This window comes from Cebidichthys violaceus, unplaced genomic scaffold, assembly GCF_023349555.1.
Source record: "Cebidichthys violaceus isolate CVI_PGR_0920_01 unplaced genomic scaffold, fCebVio1.0.p SCAF_64, whole genome shotgun sequence".
Classification (NCBI taxonomy): domain Eukaryota; kingdom Metazoa; phylum Chordata; class Actinopteri; order Perciformes; family Stichaeidae; genus Cebidichthys; species Cebidichthys violaceus.
The window spans coordinates 6093-25000 of NW_027176861.1; the positions used below are offsets into that span (position 1 = coordinate 6093).

Here is an 18908-nt window from a genome sequence, read left to right on the forward strand (position 1 = left end):
GAGGAGGTAATATCTGCTGATTTATTAACTTGCTTCCATCAATACAACTTTCGGAGTGGGACGAACAGATGTTTGTTCTACTTCAGTGTCCAAAGAGCAAGAACATTCAGTCATGACTCATCAGAAACATTCGGACTGTTCTTTTACTTTGTTAAACTTTGAACTGAACAAGTTTTGAACAAACAGACGTCAGTTCACTAAGTCCATCAGTTCACCTGTGTGTGTGTGTGTGTGTGTGTGTGTGTGTGTGTGTGTGTGTGTGTGTGTGTGTGTGTGTGTGTGTCAGCAGAGGATAAAAGTCCAGCTTCGTTCATCTTGTTATTCTATTTTTACTGCTTGTTGAGTTGCATTGACAAAAGACCAGAATCATGAAGGTTTACCTGCTGCTGCTGCTGCTGCTACCAATTTGCTCAGGTACGATCACACACTCACATTTAACTATTTGAACTGAAGGTACGATCACACACTCACATTTAACTATTTGAACTGAAGGTACGATCACATACTGGGGTCGGGTTACACATTTAACCATTTGAACAAATGACTCACAACCTATATTGTTACAAAAGTATTTTCTGAGGTAAATGTAGGGTCTTTTTTAGCAACAAAAACACACTTGATATGATTTACGGAGGTTATTACAGGTCAACCACAGGAATATAGCAGTCTGGTAAGGCCGTTGGAGTTAGGGTTAGCAGCAATGGGCGCTCTTATCAAATTCAACACAGGAGTCCCAGTGAGAAATAATAATTATACACTTTAAGCAATATGTGAAACTGTAAATAAGGTAATATTTAAATGGAAAGTCTCTAATAATAATTAAAATCGTGGAACGTGTTCATTTTTTGGTGAACAGTGAACTTAACATATCCATTAATGAACATGATTACATGCACTCAATCAGCAGAGGGCGAAGACATCAGCCGTTAGCGAGGGTCAAGCTAGCACTCCTCACAGCCGAAACACTGTTCTGTGCCCTCATCTCACGTGAACACGCCTGCTATGTGCACGGGTTTAGAGACTATTTAAATGTCAGAGCATCCGACCAGTTAAAAAAACAAACAAGAGAACCAATGTGAACGTGAACTACTTCATTTTTTGGGACTATGAACTTTGTGAAAAATGAACATGAACTAATTAGTTTGAATCAATAAGTGTGAACTTACACTGATGGCAGTAATGGAAAGTGTATTAAAGCTGATGTGGGTCTACCTGTTCTAGGTCATCCACTCAGTTTTTTCACTGACAGTCCTGCAACATTTATTTTGACAAATATGTCAGGTCTCAGATGAAATCTGATCATATGTGTTTGTGTTGCAGCTCAGAAGTTTACAATCCAGTGTTACGGTGAGGATTTCCTGATGGTCAACAACATGCTCCTGGATTGCAGCAGCCCAGTTCAACAGGCCTGCTACACCAGAGGTGAGAGTAGATCTGGATTTTAAAGATCTTTGTGTGGAATTTAAAACAAGATTTAAGGATTAAGACTTTGGCCCAGTAGATCTGGACAATAAATACCAATTTACATTTGCATCTCTGTAAAAACACAATATGAATTGGAAAATCTAAATATTTTTATTAACATTCTCTGGCATGTGTGGACGCTCTGTCGATGAGTTTGCTGTTTACTGTTGCAGATAACGGAGAAAAGGGTTGCACTCCTAAGGACAACTGCTCTAAACCTGGATGGACCTGTTGCCACACCAACCGCTGCAACGCTTGAGCCAATCACAGCGCAGGAAATAACCCCATCATGGAAAACCATGCAGTGAAATAAAGTGAGGGAGATCTCATCTCTAAACCTTGACTCACGTGTCAGTGTTGTTTCTATGAACTTAATAAACCAGTAACCTCCTGAGTGTGTCAAATGTTCAGGAACAATTTTAAAGTTTTTTGGTTCAAGTGAAAGTACATAAGTACTTTCAGTTTCATGTAGTTAGAGTATCAGCAGTAAAAGTACACAAGTAACACATAGCAACCTTGACCGAAGAGTAACTCTGTGTTTCATGCACAGGAAGGAAACAATAAGCTTCCTGAACCGTATTGCCAGTTTACACACATTGCAGTAGCAGTGTTCCTTCTGAATTCAAACTATTAATTAATAAGAACTATTACCAGCCTCATCAAAGACAGGAGAAAATGGGTTGAAATGCTGACAGCTGAAATTAATTGCAAAGCACTGTTGAAAATCCAAAAACGTGAAACTGCCTGAATAATGTTGAAGCCCAAAAGCATTGAACTACACTAATGAAAAACTGTCTAATTTAAATGTTTAACTGGCAGAGTTGGAAGCTAAACTGCATTATCTGAAGAAGCTAAAAGCAGTAGTAGCAGAAGTTGTTGTAGTAGTAGTAGTAGTAGTAGTAGTAGCAGTAGTAGTAGTAGTAGCAGTATTAGTAGTAATACTAGAAATATTAACAAGAGTAGTAGTAGTTGTCGTAGTACTAGTAAGAGCATTAAGTATTTAAACAAAAAAGCCTCATTTTGAGCTTCATGTTAAGATACAGTTAATCCATGGGGCTTTTATTTTGAAAGGGAGGGAGTGGGGGAGAGGACACAGAATCATAATGTTTGACACACACACACACACACACACACACACACACACACACACACACACACACACACACACAGAGGTTATTAAATGACAGGCTTCACCACAAGCATTCCAGTTAGAATTCACTCTGTAGGGCTTTTATTTAGGGTTAGGTTTGGTTGGGGATGTGGACTTGTGACTTGACTCTGGACTTGGGTCTTGACTCAGGATTTGTTGATCTGAAGCGATTAGCAAGAGGACTGTCCAGCAGCATTATCAGCTGTACGAAGCATTTTTTAAGTCACGGTTTGCGCTTTGAGGAAGGCTATGGACACAAAACGGAGGACTTTCCTTTTCTTATTCATGCTTATTTTGTTCTGCACAATTATTGTGACGTTCACAAACAAACTGTAAACAAACAAAAGCATAAATGCTCTCCAGTACGACAGGGACTTCCAGTCACCCAGCAGAGTTTAAGAACAGACAACGGAACCGAGAGGAAACAAGTGAGACGTAAGCTGACTACATTTATTGACCCATTATCTAGTAAACTTTGATTGGTATGTGTTCATTTTAAAGTTAATTTGATGTGTGTGTGTGTTTCAGTTTGTAGAGGAAGATCTTAAGTATCAAGTCAGACCTTTTTTTATTTAAGAGTACTGTCTGACTACTGTAAAACGGTGCTGAAACGCCAGTGTGGACGTAGATCATTTTCATTTTAAAACACGGTATAAATGGAAACAGTGTGGATGCAGCTTCAGTCTCTCCTGAAATGCAAATTTACAACACGCATTAAAAACACCCAATAGCTGTTTATTAAGTTATAATTGATAAATTCAATAATATCAGATTATTCAGCTAGTAGAAGCTCCTGCTGTACATGAATACCGGTTGCTCATTATACTGTGCTCTGATCTACAGCAACACCTGAAGGCCAGAGCTGAAACTGCAGACTGAGATGAACTCACCTGTACCACCACATCGCCAAGGAAACAGCAACAGGGAGGAAACCTGAGGTGAGTTGTCAGTTTTTAAAACATTTATTTGCATTTTTTTGTTGAAATCTTCAGCACAGTCTGTCGTCTGACAGGAATGCATCACAGAAGAATACATTGGCTCAAAACAGTCACATGAACATCGTCATCATCATCATCATCATCATGGGTATCAATGTCGTTACTGAACACTGTAAAATAAACAAACGCTTGAATCCAGAAATCCCCACATGACCCCCCCCCCCCCCCCCCCCCCGGCACCGTCCCTCCTTGGACATCCAGTGAGTCCCAAAACTCAAAACCATCCCTTCAGAGAGACGAGCGTAAGAAAGATGAAGAGTATTAAAAAGGCAAAAACATTAATGACCCGCACCCCCCTTCTTCCACTGAAAGGCCCCACCCCCGTCCGGAGTGACGTCATCATGACATTCAGATTACATTTTGAACAGAAATGGTCCAGAAGAGACAAAAACAAACATCAGCAGTCATTCAGTGAGTCACTGAATCCAGCCAATCAGGGGAGAGGTTCTCATGTGTTTCCTGTGACCCGATTGGCTGAGAGATGTGAGCGTTAAATGGGATTTTTACAGTGTAGCTGAGGAGTGAACAGAAATATACAGATATCTGCAGTATGTACAAACAGATCGTCTGTCTCCATCTGAACCACTTCTGACTATTAAAAAACATTTGAGTCACAGTTTTTACTGTGGCGGTCGATGTCATGCGTTTACTTCCTGTTTACTTCAGCCTTGATCTCTACACACTCTGTACTGAAGCTCACCTGTCTGAGGTCTGAGGTTCTCAAAACAGATCCAACAAATGGGTTTTTCCAGACCGGAACTTACTGGTGCTAAAATATTTAATAATTGAACCATCTCTAAGACAACAGAATGTGGAGCTGTGTGATTGGATGTTTCTTAGTGAAACGCACCTTGGGAGTGGTAGTTTAACTTTACTCTCTTCTCTTTGGTTTGTACTCTGTACTTTATATATCTTGGATGATTTACATTAAACGCCTTCCACGGTACTGTCTCCTCGGAGGGCTTTTATTGTGAAACATCAGTCAGAAGTATTCAATTTCAATTTAATTATTGTAATTAATTATTGAGTTTGGAAGTTAAACAAAATAATAGTGCAACAAAGTCAAGTCAAATGAGTGAATGAAACTTGACTTTTCTGTTATAAATTGTGAGAATCAATGAGTGCAGCTCATCGTACGTGATTGCTTTGATCAATATTCATTAGAAACTCATAATCAATAATCGTTAAAGGTATTTTTCATTATAAGACACTACTAAAACATTGTTAGTTTTTTTTATATCCAACAAATTATTAAACCAAATTTAAAAAACAACCAGTTTTTAAAAGACATTTAAGACTTGCAGGTTCACTTCCTGTTCAACTGCTCGACTCTTATTGGAGGAGAACAAGTTACCTGATAGCCGCCTGTCACACCTGTGTTCCAGGCCTCTGCTCTCTACAAAGCACATCTGGACCAAGGAGAGATTTTCAAACTGTTTAAAGGATGAGAGTAAATGTCCAGGCGTGACAGGTAACTGCTCCTCTTCCAGTCTTTCCTCAGGTGAATCAGACTCTCCAGGTGTTTCAAACTGTGACACCATGTTTGATTAAACTGAAGAAAAGTGGATTTTAACAGCTGACTGATAAGAAAAAAATATGTGACACAGGACCCACAGGTTCGAGTCCCAACGCACACAAACACACACACACACACTTTTGTACTTGTATACTTCTGGGGACCCTCATTGACAACGCATGGCCTCGCCCCTTAAAGCAACCTTTAGACCTGGACCACCGAGAACTCTTGATTCTATTTTTTCACATTAAGTAAAACTTCAGCAGACGTTTGATGGAGACATCAGACGTTTGATGGAGAAATTAATCGTTTAATGTTGTTAAATGGAGACATTAAACAACATTAAATGTCTGCTGAATGATCTCTGATCAGCAGAAAATTAAGAACATGATGATTCTCAAGTTCTAAAGCGTTTATTCTGGATGGACATCACAGATGTCCTCCGGAAGTGTAAGTCACATTGAATGATATCAATACTTGTTTCATGTGTACCCTCTCTGTGATTTGACTGAGTTATATATCATATTGTATTAACTCTTACTAAACCATCACTAGCTACATGCCTAACCCACATAAACTGAATGTAAACCTGATTCCAACCTTAAGACTAAGTCTGAACCCTGAAATTTAAAGGTCCAACACAACGTGAGGAACAAACAAAACGTCTTTGTAAAAATGTCCTCACAAGGTGTGAAACTCAGCCTGTTCCTCACAAAGACAGCATGTCTGTCTACGAGGGGGGGGTGAGGGGGGGCAGCCCCTCATCACTGGGCGTGTCATCACTGGGCTCCAGGCTGTCCTTCAGACTCACCGTGCTGTCTGAGGGGGGCGGGGTTAACTCAGAGGTAGGCGGGACTAGCTTTGTAGGGGGCGGGGTGTCTGGGCAGGGTTCTTGGGTTCCATTGGCCGTCGGAGGAATGACGGGGTCCCGTGTGGGCGTGGCTACTGCAGGAGGAGGCAGGGCGAAGATGGGGTCCACCCGGTGGGGGGCGGAGTTAGATAAGAGGCCGTCGGCGAGAGAGAGCGAAGACTTCTCCACCAAACGCCACTGCATGATGCTGGTGTCCTTACCCCCAGTGGAGATCAGGTGACTGTCGTTATACAGGAAGCTGACATTGGTCACATGACTGCTGTGTGCGCTGTACTTGTGGCTGGGAGCCTGTGGACAGACACATTATTGATCTATGGGATGAACTGAGGCTCCTTAAATGTTCTTTGGAATAGTTCACCACACTTCTGTATTTTGGTTTAGAGTAATTAAATACTGAAACCAGTACAACTGACAACCAATATACTTAAATTATTCTCAGATAATCTTGTTTGTGTTTGAAGGAACGTCAAACGCTTCCGTCTTATTAGACTCTGATCGTACGAATTAATAATTAAATGAAGTTTGATAGAAAAGTGTGTGTGTGTGTGTGTGTGTCCCACCTTGGGAGTGGAGCATGGGTAGGCAAACAGGTGAACTTTACAGAAGTCGTCGGCCAGAGCGATCACCTTCCTGTTGTGAGATCTGATCAGAGCGTTGATGTCGGTGCCATCTGAACCCTCGGGCCACACACCTAACAAACAAACACACACACGTTAATACACACACAAATACTGAAACAGGAACAAAAGACCTTTTCACAAAGTTTGAATAAGTATTTTTGATAAAAAGGGCAATTCACATGTTTGGATTCATTGCTCTTGTTTCTAATTATTTATTTATCGGCAGAGTTTTAAAAGTTGAAATACAGAGTACTATTACTACGAAGTGTAGCAGTGTATTAGGTGCACAGGTGTACTTAGTGTAGTAGATGCACAGGTGTACTAAGTGTAGTAGGTGCACGTGTAGTACGTGTACTAAGTGTAGTACTACACTTAGTACACCTGTGCACCTACTACATTTAGTACTTGTACTAAGTGTAGTAGGTGTAATAAGTGTAGTAGGTGCACAGGTACTAAATGTAGTAGGTGTACTATCTGTACTGGGTGTGTTGCAGGTGTACTAACCAAACACGTGGTATCCCAGTACGCAGGTGTAGGTCGCCCAGTCGATGTCTTTACACTCAGAACGATTTCTGATCAGTTTACAACCGTTCGGAACGTCCCCTGAAAACAAACAACTGTGACTACACAACACTACACAGTAATAAGGTAAATGGACTGTACTTGTGTTTCTCTTTTCTAGTCTTCTGACCACTCAAAGCTCTTTAGCATGACATGTCATCATTCACACCCTGATGGGAAAAGCTACCATGGATGTTTTGTCCAAGGACACATCAACATGGACCAGCGGAGCCAGGGATTGAACCGCCGATCCTCTAATTGAAGGACGACCCTGCTCTACCACTGACCCACCGTCGCCTAATAAGGTAGCACAGTACTCACAATAGAGGATCTCATAGTCTCCAGAGTTGGACATGATGAAGTTGTTGTCAGGTGACCAGTCCAGGTGTGTGATGTAGCTGGAATGTCCCTGTGGAAACATTCAGGTAACTCATGAACACACCTGAACACAAGCTGAATCTCTGTCTCAGCAGTGTGAGCTTTATTCTCTAAGTCACCTGTCTGAATGTTCAGAGCACTAGACCCAACCCTCCTGGTGAAGGTTGTGGGCCGTGTGAAGAGGAGTAAATCCTCCATCTTTACTCAGCTACCACATCAAGCTGACTGGACAAAACCGATGGTGTCCATCAATCTTTGTTCACCAGGTTTTCTTCTTCAGGCTCTGTGAAAGTTCTCATAACCGGGAGGTTTGGTATCCTTTGACTCTTCTACCTGCCTAATGGACCAATCGCAGCTGTCTACTTCAGTCAAGAGGAACAGCTTGTTATAATTAGGAGAGTTATACAGTATGAACAGAGCAAGTAACGGCAACATGCTAACAGAGTTAACAGAGTTAACAGAGCTAACAGTGCTAACAGTGCTAACAGAGTTAACAGAGCTAACAGAGCTAACAGTGCTAACAGAGTTAACAGAGCTAACAGAGTTAACAGTGCTAACAGAGTTAACAGAGCTAACAGAGCTAACAGAGTTAACAGTGCTAACAGAGTTAACAGTGCTAACAAAGTTAACAGCGTTAACAGAGCTAACAGAGTTAACAGCGTTAACAAAGTTAACAGCGTTAACAGTGCTAACAGAGCTAACAGAGCTAACAAAGTTAACAGCGTTAACAGTGCTAACAGAGTTAACAGAGCTAACAGAGCTAACAGAGTTAACAGTGCTAACAGAGTTAACAGTGCTAACAAAGTTAACAGCGTTAACAGAGCTAACAGAGTTAACAGTGCTAACAGAGCTAACAGCCACTGAGTCAAGCATGTTGCCTTCTGCTGCTGGATATAAAACATCAGAACCAGACTGTTCTACACATCAATGGAGTCTAAAGGGGTGACCCGCCTGTAAGAAAGGCCCAAACGGGCACTACACTAGTAAAAAGAATACAACAATATAAACAACAACACAATCACAACAATAAAATACATTTCAAAGAAATGAAAACAAAGAAAAACAACTAGCACTCTTACCGTGCACTTCCCATAGCGGCTGTACTTGCGTCCTTTCTCTGAGACGGTGTAGAGGTAAATAAAGTTATCATGAGATCCAACGGCCAACAGACCGCCATCTACAGACACAGAGAGAGGAGCATTCTGGGTCATGTAGTTCAGTCCTCTTATAATGTTGTTATGGAAACAGTCCAGCTGGTTTGTAAACAGGATGACTTCGTAGGACTTCACCCACCGACAGAGAAACGCATCAATGACAGCTGCTCGTTCCCGTCAGTGTGGATCGCAACCAGGTCGGTGGTCTCTGCATCCAGAACGTACCACCTGAGACAGAGAGACCAGTTACACCAGTTAGACCATCGTGAGACAGAGAGACCAGTTAGACTTTATAAAAAGCAGTAACTTGTATGGTTTTGATAAGCTGTGAGTGGTAAGAGTAAATATTATGATCAGTGGTGGAATGTAACCAAGAATGTTTGCTTAAGTACTATACAAATTCAAGGTACTTTACTTGAGTATTTCTATTTTATTCAACTTTGTGGTGAGTGAGAGAGGACCTAGATCTGAATTTGTTAAACTTCATCACGGAGAATGTTTGTTCACATATGTAGGTAAAGAGAACCAACATCTTCTGCGCATGTTGATTTTGCAGCTTAGCTAGCAAATCCTCAGATGTGTCCGCTCTGCATCGCCAGCACGTCCCAGGTAGCCAAAATGACCCGGCCCAGCTCCAGCGGAAGCTCGGCATGCCGGAAGAAACTTGTCGGGCCGAGTCTGGTTGCCGACTCGGCCGAAACTTGGGATGAATTACGCGCCAGAATCAGGCCAAATACACCGGACTGATTCCGGCTGCCGACACTGCCATTATTGGGATTGCAGTGATGCTGCTGCTCCCACACAGCCACGAACGTACTAACGTACATAAATTGAGATAAAAAACAACAGCAGCCGCCTTCAAAATAAAAGCAATGCAGCTGTATTCCGTGCATGATGTACAAATATTTACGTTTTATTCCTAATTTCCCATTGATGTCCCGCGGGCCGGTCGGCGACAGCCAACAGGCCGGGTATGAGACAGAGAGACCAGTTAGACCATCATCGTATGATGATAATATACTGTATATAATAATAATATATATTATCATAACATATACAGTATATTATGATAATATTATTATCCTATATTATTATAACATTGACTCTAATATGAACGGATGTCGCCCTTTGTGTTTTACTGATGAACACAATTTTTCTTTTTGTCTCATTTATAAATTATTTAACATGTTTTCAGTAATGATAAAACGTATATTTAACGGCAGTAAAGATGGTACACACAAAAATAAGCTCCTCATTTAGAAATGAGGCCTCGTGGTTTTTCATTTTTCAAACGTGGGTCAATATAAAAAAAGATAGAAATGATCTGTACTGACTTTCCAGAGTGTGTTCCTATGGCGACCACAGCTCCACTGGGATGGAAGTCTGCACAGTGTCCATGTTCCTGAGGAGAGACAGAGCTGTCATTCATCCGTCCATCATTCATCCGTCCATCATTCATCTGTCCATCGTCCTCTTACCTCCAGAGTGCGGCTCCATTGGAGACTGTGGTCCACGGAGCTCCAGGCCAACACCAGCCGGTCCTGAGCGCAAGTCAGGAACAAACCTCTGGACGGGTGAGATGCCAAACCCCACAGCTCATCTGTGTGACCCTGAAACCATCACGACACACACTGAAGACCCTGAAACCATCACGACACACACTGAAGACCCTAAACACATCACGACACACACTGAAGACCCTGAACACATCACGACACACACTGAAGACCCTGAACACATCAGAGTGGTCTCACCTGGACCTCCACTTGGAAGCCGTCATTGAAGGTTCCTCTGAGGATGAAGTTACGGGACGTCCCGACCAGAAACTCGTCCCCCTTCCCCTCAGACACGGCTCTGATGGTTCCGTACTGATCGGGTACCTGGATACAAGCAGTCATGTGACCTCAGTCAGGTTACATACGTATTTTGTAACTCCTGTTTTTAATCTTAGTCTTCTAATCTTCAAGTTTTAACTTGAAATTAAGGATTTTTTTCCCAAATAGCAGCAAATAAAGAGCTGACAGTGTTTGTGTATTACCGGTTTACTAGTACAGCTATCCTTGTGAGGACCAACTTAAGTTTTAGACCTTCAGAGTGAGGACATTTTGGCTGGTTGTCACTTTGGGACAGACCTGTTTGAAGGTTCACGTTAGAGTCAGGGTTAAGTTGTGATGGTGAAGGTTATGGTAAGGGGTTAGGGAATACGTTATGTCAATGAGTGTCTTCACAAAGATACAAGTACAAGGTTTAGTGTGTGTGTGTGTGTGTGTGTGTGTGTGTGACCTCAATGTCTCGGTCAGCTCTCAGTCCGTGGTCCCACAGGATGATTTTTCGGTCCTTCCCTCCTCCGGTCAGCAGAGTGCCGCTTCTCATCTCACACACACAGAACACGCTGCCCTCATGAGCTTTCACCTGCCGACTGATCTGAAACGCTACACACACACACACACACACACACACACACACACACACACACACACACACACACACACACACACAAGTCTTTATAAAGAGTGTGTGATGATTCAGAAACTAAAATAACATTTAAATATTTAGTCCACATGTTTCAGGACTCTGCTGAATGACTGTTTGAGCTGCAGTTCCAGCTCCAACCAGCAGGAAGCAGCAGATACACACAAAACACTTCCTGTTTCTTCAGGTTTCTTTCTCTTCCTGTTTGAACAAACCTGCTGCTGAAGACTTTAACACATTTTTCTTTCGCTCTGTTTGATACAGAGTCTGTTTCCTACTTTAACTCTTTAATATCTAACTGTGTGTAACATGAACTTCAACATCTCTTCTGTTATTGAAGCTTTCAGCAGTCTCAACCTTTAATTCTTGGCATGGCTGCTCTTCAAACCAGTTTAACAACTCTAAAACCATTTCTGAAACTGAGAGTGTTGAATTGAGTTTATATCTGAGACAAAGTCAACAGGAGTCCGTCTGATATCTTCAGTTAATGAAACACATTCTAGTTTAAATATCAAATGTTTCTTACCTGAGATGGAACAATTTAAAAAAGTGTTAAAATCTTCCAGTAAAGTGTCCAAATTTACACGAAAGGTAAATAATAAAAGTTATATAACATCCCATGTTTATATAATTTCTGAGAAATACTGTTTATATTGATGAATTCACTGTGATAGTATTATCTATACGTGGTGTCTCTGACCAATCACAGCTCTTGTTTTCTATACGTGGTTGTTTGGTTGTTTTATTCTTTTGCTTTTTGTTCCCTTTTCTTACTTTGGATTTGAATTGCATATGTTTTTTACATTGTGTTGTATTTTGCACAGACCCGGGGAAGACTAGTTTCTAACTTGGTAGTACTAATGAGGATTCCAGTTAAATAAAGTTAAATAAATACTCACCTCTGGGTCCCTTTCCAGTGGGAGTCTCAGCAGAGCTCCTGGTCCAGACCAGCAGGACGCCTCCAGAGTCTCCGGTAAGGATGTCTCCAGTACTAAGGAACGCCAGACACTGAACAAACTTCGGCTTCTCGTATTTCTTAAAACAGGACAGGAAACGGGGTTAGAGTTAGACCTGGACTAAAGACTGGGAATAGAGTTAGCCCAGGACTACAGAGTTAGACCAGGACTACAGACTGGGACACAACAGTCAGTACTAGGGGTGTAACGATACACGTATATTCGTATTGAACCGGGGCTCACGGTTCGGTGCGCATTACGAACCGAACAATACCTTTGAATAATATTAAATTGCTTTTGAAAAATAAAATATAGCTGAAATTGGTGGAGCCACTGCACTCTAACATGGCAACCCACCGACGTAACGTGATGTCCTTCCCTGATTCGCCACGCTCCTATCACGTGACCGGATGTTCACAAACAACAACAACAGCTTTGATTACCGATCGACTACCAGGTTAATTCAACATGCAGAACTGATGACAGGTGTTACTGAACTTGTTGTCTTTACTAGCAGCTGTTATTTAAAGTCTGCATGTCTGGAGGAAGCAGCTGTTAATGGAGCGATCAGTGAGCGGCGTGTCCAGCGGAGGAATCAGACCTACGGAGACGTCTGAAGTCACGTTAGCGGCTTTAGAGAGGAAGGACACAAAACGGAGGACTTTCCTTTTCTTATTAATGCTTATTTTGTTCTGTACAACTATGTACAACAAGTTAACACATAAACTATAAAGGAACAAAACATGGATTGTTCTCCAGTAGACAGAGACTTCAGACTTCAGCAGAGCTACGAGTGAGAACAGAAACGACGACACCGAGGAAACGAGTGAGAGACGAGTGTTGACTACATTTATGATCATAATCTATTAAACCTTTGTGTGTAAATATGAGGTGAGAGAGAGAGTAAGACCCGCAGTGCTGTAACTAAGTCTGAAAAATAAAACTTCTAAAACTTTCCAGGAAATGTGTCTGTTTGAGTTCATAGAGGAATATTTTCGAGAAGATCTTAAATATCAAACACGACCTTTCATTATTAAAGACTACCTGAGAGTCTCACCAGAGAGGATTTGGCATTTCTGCTTTTTTGCTGTACTGAAAACGTACCGAACCACCACTGTATCGTATTGAACCGAACAGAGAATTTTGTGAACCGTTACACCCCTAGTCAGTACAGGACGACATAGTTAGACCAGGAATACAGACCGGGCCTAGAGAGTTAAAACAGAACTATAGACCCAGACAAAAGAGTAAGACCAGGACTACAGCTCAGTACTAGAGGGAGACCAGGACTACAGACTTAGACTACAGAGTAAAACCATGACTAGAGACATGAATGAACTCGCCAGTATGTATTTGTTCTGTAAGATGAACTTTCTTAGTCATTCAGGTCAGAGTCAACAACAGCTTTACTGTCCATCCAGATATCAATAAATCAAAGTGATCAATAAAGGGGCGGATCCATCACAATCAATATGATGAGGTCCCAACCCAATGAACATAATAAAGATAAAGTCTGATCCAGCTGCTGAGCTTTCATTTTTAATCTTTACTTATATTGGGGCGATTGTGGCTGAGTCGTGGAGTGGGTCATCCTTCAATCAGAGGATCGGTGGTTCGATCCCCAGCTATTTAGTCCATGTTGATGTGTCCTTTGGTAAGACACTTAACCCCAAATGCTCCCTAAGGCTTTTCCATCGGTGAATGAATGTGTGTGAATGAACATGTTAAAGCACTTTGAGTGGTTGAAAGCTACAAGTACAAGTCTATTTACCATGTATATGTGTACACACATACATATATACATATATATATACATACATATATGTATATATATATATATATACATATATGTATGTGTGTACACATATACACATATATACATATATGTATATATATATATACATATATGTATATATGTATATATATATATACATATATATATATATATATACACATATATATATATATCGTCAATTCGTCAATTTAAGAAAAAACAAACAAACATTCTGCCTTCTGTCGTTTGGATCGACTATGTTCAAATTTGATTATGTTGTTGACATCTATCAAACTTCTGTCATGACTGTTACTAGTAGTCATAATGTTTCAATTATTATACTTACTACTCTCATTATATGAATAATTTCTGTCACATTGAGTGTGTTGTAACTCTGTGATGTTGTTTATTCTGTACACATGACATCACACTTCATCCTGATAGAGGATCCTCCTCTGTTTCCTGTTCTGATGTGATGGTCAAAGGACAGAGGATGTTGTATGTGTACAGAGTGAGGGTTATGTTATGTTATCAAAAATAAAAACATGTCCTCACCCCAAAGATTCCCTGTTTACGAGCCAGCAAGTTCCCAGACCACGTCCAGAAGAAAATGTGGGACTTGCCACAGGTGACGATGGTGTTCGGGTCTGTAGGGTGGAACTCCACGGCCAGGACCACCTCATTAGTGGTCTGAAACACACCAGTTACAACAGAAACCAGTCAGAAACCAGTCAGAAACCAGTCAGAGACCAGTCAGAGACCAGTCAGAGACCAGTCAGAAAACAGTCAGAAAACAGTCAGAACCAGCTCAGTGGAAGAAAAACTAATATGTTTTACAGCGAACTGTGTTACACTGTAGGAAAATATGTATACATATGTATACATAAAAAACACAAATAATATCATATAACATGACACAGTATGCAGTAATAAAAGAGTGAGGGTTCACCTTGATCTCAGCGATCTTGGACTTCTTCTGCCAATCCCAAACTGTCAACATGTGGTCGTTACAGTCGTCAATAACACTCAGGTGCTGACCAGAGTCCTGACAGAGAGACAGAGGTGGACATTAAAATGTGAATGTTTGTGATGAACAGAACAAAGATATGATGGGTTAAATGTGAATGTTTGTGATGAACAGAACAACAAAGATCTGACACTCACCGCTTTGGAGAAAGCCAGAGAGCCGACGCCTCGTTCGAAGGTTCCCAACCCGAGGACCTGCAGAGTGGAGAGACTGACGCTGTCCCAGATACGAACATGAGGCTGCAGAGCCTGAACACACACAAGAGTCAATATCTCTTTAGTTTTAGTCGGATTTTTAATAAGATATACAATTGTGTTTGTCCTCACCCGTCCATCTTTGTCCACTCCTGCAATTTGTCCGGTAGCAATCCGGATCTTATCAGGATGGATGGCGAGACTGAGGGAGAGAGACGTGATGTCACCAACCACAGACCAGCTAATACGATTGATACATACATACATACATACATATATGTATATATATTAGAGGTGTAACAATACACGTATATTCGTATTGAACCGGGTCTCACGGTTCGGTGCGCATTACGAACCGAACAATACCTTTGAATAATATTAAATTGCTTTTGAAAAATAAAATATAGCTGAAATTGGTGGAGCCACTGCACTCTAACATGGCAACCCACCGACGTAACGTGATGTCCTTCCCTGATTCGCCACGCTCCTATCACGTGACCGGATGTTCACAAACAACAACAACAGCTTTGATTACCGATCGACTACCAGGTTAATTCAACATGCAGAACTGATGACAGGTGTTACTGAACTTGTTGTCTTTACTAGCAGCTGTTATTTAAAGTCTGCATGTCTGGAGGAAGCAGCTGTTAATGGAGCGATCAGTGAGCGGCGTGTCCAGCGGAGGAATCAGACCTACGGAGACGTCTGAAGTCACGTTAGCGGCTTTAGAGAGGAAGGACACAAAACGGAGGACTTTCCTTTTCTTATTAATGCTTATTTTGTTCTGTACAACTATGTACAACAAGTTAACACATAAACTATAAAGGAACAAAACATGGATTGTTCTCCAGTAGACAGAGACTTCAGACTTCAGCAGAGCTACGAGTGAGAACAGAAACGACGACACCGAGGAAACGAGTGAGAGACGAGTGTTGACTACATTTATGATCATAATCTATTAAACCTTTGTGTGTAAATATGAGGTGAGAGAGAGAGAGTAAGACCCGCAGCGCTGTAACTAAGTCTGAAAAATAAAACTTCTAAAACTTTCTAGGAAATGTGTCTACTTTATTACTCTGTCGTATTTTTTCAAACTATGCAACCAATCTACTTCCTGTTTACACGTCACGCCCAGTGTGCGTGAATAGTCACGTGATATTCTCTCCCGCAGCGTTTAGGTATCTGTTCCCTCCGGATTCAAACAGGACTAAAGGTCTATCTCTACTCTGAGTGATCAACCAGGCTGTACCAACATGCTTAGTGCTATTGAGCCCCGTGACACTACTCCTTCACCAGCCCATTTCTCAGGACCATAATTCCTGCTTTGTAAAAGAGAACAAAAACAAACAGAGAATCAAATCAGACACGCCCCCTTGAGAGTCTCCCCAGAGGATTTGGCATTTCTGCTTTTTTGCTGTATTGAAAACGTACCAAACCGTGAAACCACTGTATCTCATTGAACTGAACCGAGAATTTTGTGAACCGTTACACCCCTAATATATAAACACATACATATATATATATATATATATATACATATATATATATATATATATATATATATACATATACATATATATATATATATATATATATATATACATATACATATATATATATATATATATATATATATATATATATATATATACACACACACACACACACACACACACACACACACACATAAATATGTACACACACGCGCACACACACACACACAAATATATCTACTTATATATAGTGTTTTTCTCACCACTTCACACAGTCAGTGTGTCCGAGGTAATGTCTCTGAGTTCGTTCTTCGTAGTTAAACAGAACAACAACAGACGCAATGAAGTAAACGATTTCTCCGGTTGGAAGGAGGTAAATGTTTGCTCTGCAGTCTCTGCCGCGGTAACCATACCTGCGGGAAGTCAAGGAAGCACCTGGAAAACACCTGGAGATCTACAGAAGCTCTACAAAAGATCTACTGAAGCTCGGTAAAGATCTAATGAAGCTCACTAAAGATCTAATGAAGCTCACTAAAGATCTAATAAAGCTCTACAAAAGATCTATATCCAACCCTATATCTAGATCTAACCCTAATCCTTTTCCGCTCTGTTATTTTATTGTATTGTATATATTTTGCATTTTCCAAACTTAGTATTTTTATGTTACTGTGTAACTTTGTTTGCTGCTGCTAAAGACAAATTTCCCCCTTGGGGATGAATAAAGTATACATCTATCTATCTAACTAAGATCTACTGAAGCTTTACTAAAGATCTACTGAATCTCACTAAATATCTACTGAAGGTTTACTAAAGATCTTAAAAAGCTTTACTAAAAATCTACTGAAGTTTTAGTAAAGATCTACGGAAGTTTTACTACAGATCTACTGACGCTTTACTAAAGATCTACTGAAGCTTTACTAGATCTACTGAAGCTTTACAACAGATCTACTGAAGTTTTAGTAAAGATCTACGGAAGTTTTACTACAGATCTACAGAAGTTTTACTAAAGATCTACTGAAGCTTTACTAAATATCTACTGAAGCTTTACTAAAGATCTACTCACGCTTTACTAAAGATCTACTGAAGCTTTAATAAAGATCTGCAGAAGTTTTACTAAAGATCTACTGAAGCTTTACTAAATATCTAGCTCCACTCTTTCACAAAATGATAACTGAAATAAAACAAAATTTGCAATTTCCAGCTAACATGAACACAGCCAGTATATCGCTCCTCCTCAAACCAAGCAGACTGTTTAATTGAATCAATTACTCATCATTACAACAAACCGGTACCATCATAGCCTCTTTAGATGCAGAAAAAGCCTTTGACAAAGTAAACTGGACATTTCTCACAAGCACATTACAAAGATTTGGCTTTGGAGAATCATTTATTAACTGGGTTAGGATTCTGTACACTGAACCTACAGCCACTGTCATCACCAATGGTCAAACCTCACAAAGCTTCACACTGCACAGGGGGACTAGGCAAGGATGCCCACTCTCTCCCTCACTTTTCACCATTTTCATTGAACCGTTAGCTGCAGTCATTCGTCAGAACATCTACATAAAAGGAATTCAAACACTCAACACCCATCACAAGATCAGCCTCTATGCAGACGATATATTGCTCTTCCTCCAAAACCCCTACTCATCACTACAGGAAACTATAAAAGTCATTGAATCATTCTCTAATATCTCAGACTACTCCAATAACTGGAACAAATCATCCATCCTTCCATTAGATAGTAACAGTTGAGATGGGGCAGCCCATACACCACCGATCCCTTTTTGCAAAGGTGTCATCACGTATTTAGGAATAAATATTTCCCCCAGGCTGTCAGAGCTGTTCACACTCAACTTCACTCCACTACTTAAAACAATAAATGACGACCTCCTCCGCTGGATGAAACTACCACTATCACTTATGGGCAGAATAGCTACAGTTAAAATGACAATACTTCCTAAAATAAATTACCTTTTCACAATGATACCATCTCAGCCCACCCACTCCTGGTTCAAATCACTTGACTCAATCATCACTCAATTCTACTGAAAAAAATAAGACACCAAGAATTAAACTGACCACTCTACAAAAAAAAAAAACACAAGGACTTGAAGCTCCACATTTTTTCCATTACTCTCTAGCCAATCAACTTCAATACATTCTTAAATGGATCCACCCCAATCAGTCAGATAACACATGGTTAGATATAGAACAGACAGTTTGTAGGGACATTCAGATTTCTGACCTACCATTTTTCAGCCAATCTATCAAACGCCA

The 18908-nt window shown here is 40.6% G+C and overlaps 2 protein-coding genes and 1 long non-coding RNA gene across 5 annotated transcripts in view; 2 read left to right on the plus strand and 1 right to left on the minus strand.

Annotated features, from left to right (window-relative positions):
• Window positions 1–304: 304 nt before the first annotated feature.
• Window positions 305–1807, plus strand: wu:fj16a03 (uncharacterized protein LOC335475 homolog). The gene is made up of 3 exons (XM_068734518.1): window positions 305–414; window positions 1321–1422; window positions 1638–1807. The coding sequence occupies exons 1-3, from the start codon at window positions 369–371 to the stop codon at window positions 1721–1723; spliced, it is 234 nt and encodes a 77-aa protein (XP_068590619.1). The 5' UTR covers window positions 305–368; the 3' UTR covers window positions 1724–1807.
• An 891-nt stretch (window positions 1808–2698) lies between these two features.
• LOC137890310 (uncharacterized) lies at window positions 2699–4464 on the plus strand. Its single transcript, XR_011105286.1, has 3 exons — window positions 2699–3049; window positions 3458–3552; window positions 3627–4464. It is a non-coding gene; the product is annotated as an uncharacterized lncRNA (long non-coding RNA).
• Window positions 4465–4601: 137 nt separating this feature from the next.
• LOC137890309 (echinoderm microtubule-associated protein-like 4) overlaps window positions 4602–18908 on the minus strand; it is a 29598-nt gene continuing 15291 nt past the window's right edge. For all 3 annotated transcript variants that reach the window (XM_068734501.1, XM_068734500.1, XM_068734499.1), the window contains 16 exons: window positions 16892–17041; window positions 15268–15337; window positions 15079–15189; window positions 14864–14959; window positions 14470–14604; window positions 12084–12219; window positions 10996–11144; window positions 10467–10592; window positions 10191–10322; window positions 10047–10114; window positions 8852–8940; window positions 8638–8735; window positions 7502–7589; window positions 7124–7222; window positions 6560–6690; window positions 4602–6287 (listed from right to left, as the gene is read on the minus strand). In XM_068734501.1, coding sequence (XP_068590602.1) covers window positions 5859–6287; window positions 6560–6690; window positions 7124–7222; window positions 7502–7589; window positions 8638–8735; window positions 8852–8940; window positions 10047–10114; window positions 10191–10322; window positions 10467–10592; window positions 10996–11144; window positions 12084–12219; window positions 14470–14604; window positions 14864–14959; window positions 15079–15189; window positions 15268–15337; window positions 16892–17041 — 2107 coding nt within the window. In that variant the 3' untranslated portion in view covers window positions 4602–5858. The remainder of the gene's footprint in view (window positions 6288–6559; window positions 6691–7123; window positions 7223–7501; window positions 7590–8637; window positions 8736–8851; window positions 8941–10046; window positions 10115–10190; window positions 10323–10466; window positions 10593–10995; window positions 11145–12083; window positions 12220–14469; window positions 14605–14863; window positions 14960–15078; window positions 15190–15267; window positions 15338–16891; window positions 17042–18908) is intronic.